Raw genomic sequence first — 12,087 nt, 5'->3', positions numbered from 1 at the left:
CAATAATACCAACTTGGGCCAGTGAAGCAACATCCTCCACAACTAGACTGAAGAACAAAAGGACAGCAACTTGTCTGTTCTCATTCCTCAATTCCCCAGCGCTGTTCCCATCCCCCCAATTCCCCAATAAAAATCTTTAAAAAAATAAAAAAGTAAAAAATGTGTACATAGCTGTATAATAACATCGAGCAGTCATATGACTGGTTTTCCCTCTGTAGTCATTTTCAACTTCTCTGCCAGTGGCTTCTCCATGTGACCACTCTTATACCGCTACTATTAACTTTTCAACGTTAGAAATCTCTCTTTACTGTCTCTTCTCTCCCCTTTCCCTTGTGTTTCCAATATATTACAACTTTTATTTAACTTAATCAGTCTTTATATTTTATGAACATGTAAATATTCTATCACGTATTCTTTCTCATACAAGCTTTTGTTTTCCTGGGAGTATAATGATTGTTTTGACTTTCCTTTTTGATCAGTCATCTAAAATGTAAAAATTTTTAGTCATTGCTTATCTGAAAATGTTTTTCATAGTTGGCTGGAGATTTGTTTAGGCATATAATTCTGGTTTAATTTCCTTCAGAATTTTGAATCTTTCCTTTTGTCCTGTCTTACAGTGTTGCTGTTGAGAGATGTAATTTTCTGAAAGCCTTTTGGATCTTTGAACTTGATTTTTTTTTTATTTGGTTCATTGTATTTAGTGGTTGAAATTCTGTATAACTGTCTATTTGGTGAATTTCCAACCCCAGAATCTAGCATGGTTTCACTGTATAGTCATCATATATATGTAAATTATATTTGACATTCAATATAATTTTATATTAGTTTCAGGTGCAAATACATCTTGAAGTTGGTAATACTATTTGAGACTGCAGGCCCTAACTGGTTATAATCCTTCAGGAAAAACCTTCAGAATCCAGAACAAATGTAAGACTCTTAAGGCCAATATGAAAAATGCCTTTTTTAATGAAGAAATAATGGCTGTCGTTGGATAAGGACAGTTTAAAGTCAGACTGTGTATCTGTAGTAATGGAATGCCAAGTTCAGTGTGCCTAAGGATCACCTGGTGATGCTTGTTAACCATGTAGCTCCCTTGATCCCCAATGAGCCTGATGTGGCACTAAGAAATTTGCAGTTTTCCAAGCAGGGATGGTGGTCCTGAACCATTTTACAAACTGCAGTTATATGTAAAACTGAAGGAAACTCTTCAGGCAGTGTGAATGGAGATGGATGCTAATTTAAACTCTCTCTTTTTTTTTTTCACATACACAAATTGGTAATATGTTTAGATAAAAGAAATATATATAATCTGTATGCACATTTTTACATATGGTGTTTAAGTCTATGGGATTATACTGGACATCCTCTTAAGCAAATAATAGGCTGATCAGCACCTGCCATTAAACATGGGACCGTGCTGTGTGGTGATTATTTATTTACATGTCTCCCTGCCAGCACCCGGCACAGGCTTTGAAACAGTCTATTTTTAAGAACTTTTTGAATGATATGCGGGAAAGTGTTACTTCTGTAGAAATTCTTTGCTCTTGGTGGTTCCATGTAGAAAAGTAGAATGAATAATTATACGGGCCTGGAGTGATCTTTCTTTTTGTTATGTTCTTTGATATGTTTTATAACATCATATTTGGCTATCTTTATTCCTTAAAGATTCAACTATTGTGGAAGAGAACAATTAGGATCCTTGCTTGAGATTCAGCATAAATCAATCGTGTTATCTATATTCAGAGTTTAATAATGGTTCCTTTAGTTTGGGGTTAGCTTAAAATTTATCATGTGTTTATCTGTGAGCCAACAAATTTGTTTGGCATAAAGGAAGCCAGCACTTTAAATCTGTTTTTAAAGTACTTTTATCAACAACTCTTGGCATGTAGTACATGTGTTAATTACATATTCATATTTACTTAATAAAATAATTCTGATCCAACCTCTTGCTTTTGTTAGCTGTTAATATATGTACATAAAAATTTCAAGTGTTGGATTTTCATTTTTTAATTTGGGAAAAAGTACAATATGGCTATAGTAAAGAAAACTTAAAAGCTGAAATCACCTATCATCCTTTCATCTGCATAAAAGCTACATTCCCCCAAAGAATTTATGTTTTAGATTGGCTGGGGTAGCCTATTGATTGTTTTAATCACGTGCCTCTAAAACGTCATAACCATTGTTTTCTTATCTCCTAATATATTTATGAAAATAATGGTTTAATGATTCAGTTTAAATTCTCTTGTCATTTCAGACAGTGTGGAGGAGACTTGAAGAATACTATATCGTTTATAAGAATTTCTAGTGTGTGTTAACCCTTAAAATTCAAGTGACTCTTAAAGTGGTATCTAATAAAGTAACATTTAGCCTCTTTTGCTCCTCCATTAAAAAAAAACTCAACTTTTGAGAACTTTAAAAAAAATGTATTTCTTCTCAGCAATTAAATATTAAATGCTAGAAATACTGCTTTGTCAGCTGTTATTGAAGCGCACACACACTCAAAAAATAAATGGTACTTGGTTTTGGAACCCCCTTTTAATACTTAAGCATATGCATGTGTGAGCCCATATTCACAGGTCGTAGAAGCTCTGTGGCAGCTGTAGATATGCTAACAGCAACAGAACCATTTCTCTGCTTGTCATTCTGTCCTTTGCAAGAGCATGTCAGGTAATCGTTGACTTTTGAGTGTTGCTATGTGTACTGAAATAATAATGTTAAATTTTCTGCTTCAGTAATATGCATTAATAAAATATATTAGAAAAATAAAACCTTTGTAACTCTTGGTAACCAAAACAGATTTGATAGGATAATATGAAAGTACCACATGCTCGCAGAGAAATCTTTTTGAAGTGATATTAACCTAATGTGATTACCAGAAAAAGCTGTTTGGTTTTTTTTGTTGTTTTTTTTAAAGATTTTTATTGGGGAATTGGGATGGGAACAGTGCTGGGGAATTGGGGGAAGGGGAACAGACAAGTTGATGTCCTTTTGTTCTTCAGTCTAGTTGTGGAGGACGTTGCTTCACTGGCCCAAGTTGGCACCATCATTGCGCTCTTCCCAGGCGAGGCAGATCAGTCGCCGGCTTCTGGACGGCCGCTCACTGCAGCTGCTGGCCGCTCACGCTGGCTGCTGGCTACACACGGTAGCCCATGGCAACCCACTGCCACAGGGACTGCAGCCTACGCTGTCGCCGGCGACTCACGGCAGCCCAGCTCCAGGTTGAGCTGTTGTTCAGCATCTTAGCTGTGGAGGGCAGTGTCACTGGCCCTCATATGTGGGATCCGAACCGGGGCCCTCTGGTGTCCCAAGTCAGTTCTTAATCATCGCGCCACTTGGCCGGCCCAGAAAAAGCTGTTTTTATGAGAGGAAAAATTTTTGAATTTAAGAAATACAGCATTGCAAAATGTGAGAGAACGGTACTTTTTTTTTTTTTTACCTGTTCAGCATTTTAGGTAATTTTCCCTTGGAATTGTTTTTCATTCTGATAATCCAACAGCAGCTCTTCTAGCTTCCTATTTAATGTAATATGTGTGTGTTTGTTTTTGCTTGTTATTTTGTGCGGAGCAAGAAGTGACTTTTGTTTAGAAAATTAAATGACATTATGACATCTAGAAAATACTTTGTGAGCCCTGACCGATATCTATAGCTTGAATAGCCTATTGAAATTTCTCCTGTCAAATTTGTAGTTATATTGAATTCTTCAAGCTAGTGAGGACAATTTTAAAAGTGCTTGTAATAAATGCCTCTACCTGGATAAACCTTAATTTTTCTTAACTCGAGACAAGCCTTTTTTTCTTTTTTTTTTTTTTAAATAGACGTTCATTTCCAAACTCACAGCTAGTGCTTAGGATCAAAGGTAAATGCCATCAGACTTCAAGGTCTGTGAGCCTGTAGATCTTTATTTTGCCTCTTGCTCTGTAGAATTTCTCTGTTTAAATTTTAACTAGTCTTTAGAACCATTTCAATAAAGGTAAGTTAGTTAATCCTGATATGAATGTGTATGATTTTTGGTTGTCATATGCAGTGACTACTATAAAAATCTGAACATTATTTTAGGCACTGGTCTTTATGGGCAGAATGTCTTTGAAAAATATAAAATCACCTCATGTTTACTCTCTTTATAGACTCAGAAGCTGACTTAAATTGAAGGTTTCATTGTAATTTTCTTTTTCCTTGAATAATTAGGAAATAACCATAAAGTGTTTTATGTTATAAGAGTTTACTGTGTAACACAGTTTCTTGCATAGATTAGCCCCCCAATAAATGTCTGCAGAGACAAGTCTTTTGTTTTAGGTTAGGGAACCCCAGGATTGTAAAGCCAGTCTAAGTATATACATTTATATGTTAATATATTCCTAACTGCCAGGTGGTTTTCTTAATATCAATTTTTCATTTTGAATATTCCTTATTTTGTAATGTGTCATCACTGTGAAGGTGAAGCTGACTTTGTAACATTTATTTATTCACTTTTTCCCTCTTTCAACAGGGGGAAATGCAGTGTCGCCCTCCTGAATGAGACAGAGTCAGTATTGTCATATCTTGATAAAGAGGTAATTCACAATCCTGCTTGTTTTGTGTTTTTTTCCCCCTTTATTTCAAACGAAGCCCATACCTTTGAATTTATTTCTTGTACCAAATTATTGCACTGCAATAGCAGTGCATTTGGGTAATTTGATTTTTCTGGTTAACTGAGATAAGAGTTGGCAAAAACTCCTGTGTCTGTCTGTCTCTCTTTTAGTAATGAAAGGCTTTATAAAGTATGGCACATGGTTTAAGCTTGCAGTGGAAGAAATATTTTTGGCTTTATGAAAAAGAGACTTTACTGTACTTGGTCCTTCTTGGTTTTTTGTTTTGTTTTTATTGTTGTTGTTTTATGATAGCTTTTCTTTTAGACTCTTTCCAGATGAGATTTTACCATTGGTGGTCTGCTCTCTTATCTTAAACCTTAATAAACTTTGTCAACTAAAACTACTTCTTTCTGTAAACTTCAACAAGAAACATTTTAATATTTTTAACAAATGCTTCAGTGCAGGGAGGAAATTCTTATAAACAGAATATTCCTCGTTATGCAATTTTATGTGACTCATTTGCATTTGTATTATGGGAAAAATATTTTACTGTTGAGGATGTCTCAGTATTTAATCTTTATAGTTTCATGGTGTTTTTGTTTTCCCCAAATCTTTGTTACATATATGTATTTTTTAAAAAGAATTTAAAGGGACATTTCTTATCATACTCAAATATTACCCACTTAAATGAAGAAAACATAACCAAAAAGATAGATAAAAATACATAGAACTACTGTACATAAGAAATTATAATAAAGAAAACTAAAAGTAAATAAATATTCAAGACAGAAAAAAGCTAATAGTCTTTATAACTTACACTTCTGAAATTTAGAAAAGAAGCTAGTAGAGTTTGCCATCAGTCTGTCCAACAGAATGGTTGATAATAATATAGATAATGATAATGCTGAGAAATCGGCATTAGTTCACAGAAATAAAAGGAGGAAACACATTCAGTATGTTTAAGTGTGTTTTATTGGTGTATTTGGCTATTGAGAATGGAATTTGTTAAAAAAAGGATAATTTTTGCCTTCTAATTTATTGATAAGAATTTGTATATGCTAAGGACTGTAGTAAATGAAAATTTGCAAAGGTCTTGAGGAATTTTTTTTTTTCTACACTTGGTTTGTTTGTTTTTTCACTTGTTAGTTAGTCCTTTATCAATCTTTGGGCTAGGAACTGACCTTTGGCAGTGTATTTACAGGGGAGAAAATTTCTTTTTTTTTTCCAGAGGAAGTAGTTTAGGAAAAATAAAACTGCTTACATTATATTCTTTATTCAATTTTGAAAAAACAGTTTTGTGATTTAGATTTGCTACTTTATCCATTATAAGACTGACCTTGAGAAATTTTGTTTAGTCATATTAAAATATTGAGTTTGGCATATTTGAAGATGGTAACTCAAAGGGCAGCTATCTCATCATCGTTTTTTGCTTTATAATTCTCTGTGTTCTTGAAATTGGCTGATTAAACAACTCTTAGAACACTTTTTTCCTCCTTTTTTACAACTTCTATTTTAACTAAACACATTTTGAATATTTGCCCGTATCAGTACATATAAATCTATGGAGTCTAAGCAACTCATGTGGCCCTAAATAATTTCATTTCATTTTACAGTAAAGTATGGCCAAACCTTGTTTTTATGGAATACTCTACTAACATTTTACAACTAAAAGTGACCTGAAGTGTCTCTACTTTTAAAGCTGATGGTGAGCCAGTGGCAATAGCTTCAGTTATAATACCTAGTAACAGTCTTTGTTGCTCCTGTCTTAAAAAAGCAAAGAAACAACTCTGCTTACATACTGATCCCCTCTCCCCTGACCCCCATAACCTATTAAGCGGGTTGGTTTATGTATTCTGCAGATGTTTTCTTTTTCTTAGATATCTCCTTTTTTTTACATGCATAAATTGTCACATATTGGTGTGACTTTTGAACAGTTTTACAGTTTAATCTTTTCTCCTGTCAGTGACCCATGATTAAAACACAGTGCAGAATTTCTCAGTGGATGGTATCTTGTTGTCTGGTTTTCTCCTTTCCCGTTATCACGGTCTGTAAGACCTTGAAAGGAGAAAGCTTTAGAATCTGACAGATTATCTCTTATTTGCAGTTTGTTTGTCTGGGTCTTGGTAAAGTGCTGATGGTAAGGATAGGCCCTTCCAGGATATAATACAGAGTCGTGCAGTAAGTGATCCCTCAGAATCATAGTGGAAGGAGGTTCAGATGACCTCCATTGGTTATGCAGAATTCAGCAAAGGACTGGTAGCCCTGTCATTTTCTCCATTGTGCTCAGAAACTAGGACCACAGATAGTTAGGTGGGTGTGCTGCTGATGGTGGTATGTATGGTGATGTTTATATTCCTATCTATATATACACATATGAATGCTTCAGAATTTAAAGGAGAACTGCAGAATTATAATTAATAGATGGTTAATTAAATGTGTACTATGTGACATTTTAATTAGTACACTGCACATAAGCTCAGCTCTTCTATGGTTTATTTAATATGGATGTGTGTGCATTTTAATATTTTGATAAAATGTGGGATGGGCACTCCAAAAGTAAGAGTGCCTGGTCACTATAAAGCCATCCATCCTGTTTAGTGTGGGCTTTAGAGGTTTACATGATTGCTTGATTTTAGGGGTCTTTCCTTTTACTTAGGGCTTAACTTCACTAACTTTTCAAAACCCTGTTTTAGAGCAGTTAAATGCTTTTCTTTTAGACTAAATCAAATAATAAGTCTTTATAACCTACTTTTATTGTTAAGCTCTTTGTTTTGGTCTGATTTAATATTACACTGTTCTTACATGATGACAATAGTATCACGCTCTCCTTAAAGATTTATGAATTTACTCACTAAAATGAAATTTTATGCACGCTGAAGTTTTATGGTTTCATTAATGTGACATTAAATTTATTGCTTTATAAAAAGTTTACCTAGGTATTTTCTGTCTTTTTTTTTTTTTTTCCCCCCCCAGGATACCTTTTTCTACTCATTGGTCTATGACCCCTCAGTGAAAACACTATTAGCTGACAAGGGTGAAATCAGAGTGGGACCTAGATATCAAGCAGACATTCCAGAAATGCTCTTAGAAGGTATGTTTTTCTTTGGGTTTCAAGTCCTATGAAAGCATGTACTATGTCATGAAAATCAAATATTCTTTTCCTCATATGGGAGAAACAACTTTTAGGCTAAACTTGAAAAGTTATGAGTTCTTCCAATTTTAAAATACAAAAAAACAGCAACGAAATAATAATTTCATTAATTATTAATTTTTTTGATTTCACATTTTTATTAGTTTTCTGGCTGTGTGTCTCTTTTAAATACAACTTCAAGAATGTTCATGTTGTTGAGCTTCTGTTTCAATAGGACATGCTCATGCCTTGAGATCTGAGTGCCTGTAAGCCATCTATCTGAGAGGCCATGAAATCCAGTGAACAGTCAGTGGTTCTCAACCTTCCTAATGCCGCGACCTCTTAATACAGTTCCTCATGTTGTGGTGAACCCCAACCATAAAATTATTTTCGTTGCTACTCTATAACTGTAATTTTGCTACTGTTATGAATCGTAATGTAAATATCTTTTTGTTTTCCTATGGTCTTAGGCGGCGACCCCTGTGAAAGGGTCGTTTGACCCCCAAAAGGGTCGCGACCCACAGGTTGAGGACCGCTGAGTTACATTTTGGTGGGGGTTTTGGCAGATCTGGGTGTTTATGTACCAGAGAGATTCAGTGCTTTGCATTTTTAAATCATTTTCCTAAAGAGACATAATTTATTTTTTCCTGTTATAATAAATGTACACTCAAAACCTTTATTTTCTGATTTCAAAAGTAAAATATTCATACTGTGAAGAAAATAAAACACAAAATAAGGGAATATATAATGTAGGCAATGGATGCAATCCCCTTTCCTTCATTCTAAACTCATATTTAATTACTATGATTGTATAGGGTGTGTTTCTTTTGTTCACTCTTTGGCCTATATTCCATGCAGGAATGGTCCATGTGCAGTGGCTGGTTGCACATGCTATTCTGCAACTGCTTCTTTCAGTTAACAGTGTACCTTTAGCATCTTTACTCATGAATAGAGGGACTCTTCTTTTTAGTGACTGTACAGTTCTTAAAACTGCATAGATGTATCGTAATTTCCTTTTCTGGTCCCATTGATAGACTTTTAAGTGTTTGCATTTTTTGTTATTACAAATGATGCTACTAGAAAAATCACATGCAGTGTAAATATTTTTCCAGCATAACTTCTTCGAAGTGAAATGGTATGTACATTTTAGGTACTCAGAATGCTGCTTTCCCATTTAAAAAGACTATATTAAGTTACGAATGAAAGAACCAGATACCTTCATCAACACTGTGATGATTAGGGATTTTTTTCCCCTCCATCCCCGTCCTACATTTTGATATCTCATTGTGTTCATTTTTTTTTTTTTTAATTTTTAAAGTCGAGATTATGCTACCTTAATTACCTTTAGCCCTTCTGTAAACTTCTTGTGCATTTTTGGTATTTGGTTATTTGTCTTCTCATGTATTGACAGGAGTGCTTTGAATATTAAAGGTAAACAAATACAAAAGTATTTGCCTTTTGTCTGTAAATATGCAATCCCCCAGTTTATTATTAGATTTTTAAAAAATTTTTATGATTTGAAATTTAAATGTATTTTATGTACTTTTTTATCATATCGAATTTATTCGTTTTTTTCCTTTAAGGCAGCGGTTCTCAACCTGTTGGTCGCGACCCCTTTGGGGGTTGAACGACCCTTTCACAGGGGTCACCTAAGACCATCAGAAAACAAAAAGATATTTACATTACGATTCATAACAGTAGCAAAATTACAGTTATTGAGTAGCAACGAAAATAATTTTATGGTTGGGGGTCACTAAAACATGAGGAACTGTATTAAGGGGTTGTGGCATTAGGAAGGTTGAGAACCGCTGCTTTAAGGTCTTTATGATTAAGGTCTTTATTCACAAAAAGGCTCCCTCCACTTTTGTTTCTGCCCTCCGGTTATTAAAGCATACGTGTTCTTCCATAGGCTCTTCTCTCTACCTTGCCTTACTTCCAGAAAATGTATGCAGAAAAGTTCAATCAACAGCTACTCAGGATAGACTTGGTGAACCATAGTACACATTCATGTTAGTGGTGGGTAGGTGGCATGGCTGCGAATAATGCCAGGCTGCAGACTGCTTCTGCATTTTCATGAACTTAAGTACCAGGAAAGGTCAGTCAATAATGATTAAGCTTGGAGAAGAGAATGCTGTGTCTATACTCAACTGTGTTTGGACAGGTTTTTTTTTTTAACAGACTGTGAGTAGTGAATCAATTCATTATAGGCTAAGAGATTGCATTTATTGACATTCTGATCTGTGCAAATCAACTTGTCTTCTAGAAATAATTTCGGATGTTTATAGTCCTTAATGTTTGATGTTAGGCTTATATCACTGTACTTAGGCATTCACTAAATATTATTTTTAAAATCACTTGATTTTTAAATTATACAAATAATACCGCCATGAGTATAATGGATGATTTTGTACTCTGGATGTAATTGGAAAATACGTTCCTGAACATGGAATTGCTAAATCATAGGGCATGTGTGTTTGAAATTTTATACAAAATGCCAAATGCTTTTCTAGGTATTTACAGGTGGGTTTTTTCCTTGTTTTAATTAGGTAAAATTTATAGGTAGTACATACATTTCACCCTTTTTAGTGTACAGCTCTGTGAGTTTTTGACACATGTACATGCTCCTAGTGAGGTAGTTCAGTAAGTCCAGCTGTGCATGAGGCAACAGCCAGGAACGCCCCTCCTGCTCCTGTGTGACAGGCACCCGACCCGGCCCAAGTCCTGCGTCCCCTAACAGCCCTTAGGGGTGTAACAACTCCCTGAACACTGATCTCCCCTTTCTTCAAACCTTGCAGACCTGTTGTTCATGTAATCTTTTATGCTAATTTTATTATTTGACTTTTAAAATTTTGTACTGCCTGAGTCATTGATTCCGTGGCTCTCCCATGATCACTGAGCAGAAGTCTAGGCATGTACAAAGTCTGGAAATTTTTGTGTATTGCTCATGTAAAGATAAACGCTGAACCAAGTAATGAAGTTGAGATCTTTCGAGTAACAGTGGGCAGAAAAGTCAGATCATGGAATCTCATGTGTTCTCATTTATCTGAAAAACTATTTAAATATAATATTTGTCCCTGAAAAGCAAAAGGCTAGTTAGAGTGATGTAATTTGGAAAGCATATCTACCTAGCTTAGAATTTAAAAAAAAATATTTTTTTTTTTAATGAAACAGTAATCCATAAAGTGCAATAATTTATCCTGTAGCCCTTCTCCAAATGGACTTGAGGTTCTTCTAGGTAAGAGGAATGATTCTTAACAGCTTGTGGCATTTGGGGCTTTATGCCAGTTATCTGACAAAGGCATTCTTTGTATTTAGAAAATGTGACTATTCACTAATATAATAGATGTTACAGTTCATTAACAGTATTAATTGCCTTTAACATAATAGTTCTTCTGAGTGGTTTACAAACTTTATTCAGGCAATAGAACCCTTTCTTTAAATGAAATATAACACAACATGACGTTAAATAATATAAGAAAAATTAGGTGGTTGTGGGTGAGGTGGGGGAGAAGACCCCATTGAATCTCTTGAGGTGCCCTAGGGAACCATAGGATTCAGAGAATTACAAGTTGAAAGCTGCTTTTCAGTACACCATACCTTAGAATCCCACCTTTTCATTACAGTCAAAGTTCCCAAATCAACTTTGCGCAGTTAAAAGTGGTCATGATGAGCCACTTTGTAACACAGCATAACAAAGGGGCTCCATTGTATTCTCTTTGCTTCTTCCCATTTTTTAAATCTTAAAGTTACTTAATTGTAAATAATAGGAATGAATGTGGTGGATAATGCAATTATACTAGAATAAAAAATAACGGTCCCTGAGATCATCCCTTCTAACCCGCTATTAACTGCTGTTATTAATTTAGCATATTCTCCCAGACAGTTACACAAATATTACATAGAGATCCATGAAATTATATTCCATGCAGTGTTTTAGTGTGTGATAGATGCAAGTTCATTTTATCTCTTATTACATATTTTAAGTAAGGCAAGTTTTTCCTTATTGTTTAAATTTTCTTAGCAGAGAGTCTAATTTCTTCTTACTGTTGAAGTTATTATCAATTTGTCAGTTTCTGCCCTTCTAGATTTCATTAGGATTCTGATTGAAATTGTATTACTGCTAAATATTACTTTGGGAGGAGGTGATTGATCATTTTATAATGTTGAGCAGTGTGTGGGCCTGTTTCTGAGGTTTCTGTTCTGTTTGTCCCCTGGTCTGTTTGTCTGTTCCTGCTCACTTTTTTTTTTTTTTAAGATTTTATTGGGGAATTTGGGGAGGGGGACAGCGCTGGGGAATCAGGGAAGAGGAACAGACAAGTTGCTGTCCTTTTGTTCTTCAGTCTAGTTGTGGAGGACGTTGCTTCACTGGCCCATGTTGGTATTATCATT

The 12,087-nt window shown here is 34.8% G+C and overlaps 1 protein-coding gene across 1 annotated transcript in view; it reads left to right on the top strand.

Annotated features, from left to right (window-relative positions):
• Window positions 1-2,605: 2,605 nt before the first annotated feature.
• Window positions 2,606-12,087, top strand: part of MTA3 (metastasis associated 1 family member 3) — an 82,824-nt gene continuing 73,342 nt past the window's right edge. Inside the window, exons 1-3 of the mRNA XM_019647914.1 lie at window positions 2,606-2,667; window positions 4,487-4,550; window positions 7,542-7,659. Coding sequence (XP_019503459.1) covers window positions 2,606-2,667; window positions 4,487-4,550; window positions 7,542-7,659 — 244 coding nt within the window. The remainder of the gene's footprint in view (window positions 2,668-4,486; window positions 4,551-7,541; window positions 7,660-12,087) is intronic.

Source organism: Hipposideros armiger, unplaced genomic scaffold, assembly GCF_001890085.2.
Source record: "Hipposideros armiger isolate ML-2016 unplaced genomic scaffold, ASM189008v1 scaffold_118, whole genome shotgun sequence".
Classification (NCBI taxonomy): domain Eukaryota; kingdom Metazoa; phylum Chordata; class Mammalia; order Chiroptera; family Hipposideridae; genus Hipposideros; species Hipposideros armiger.
The sequence above is the reverse complement of the archived record's forward strand: the minus strand, read 5'-3'. Positions and strand labels throughout refer to the sequence as shown.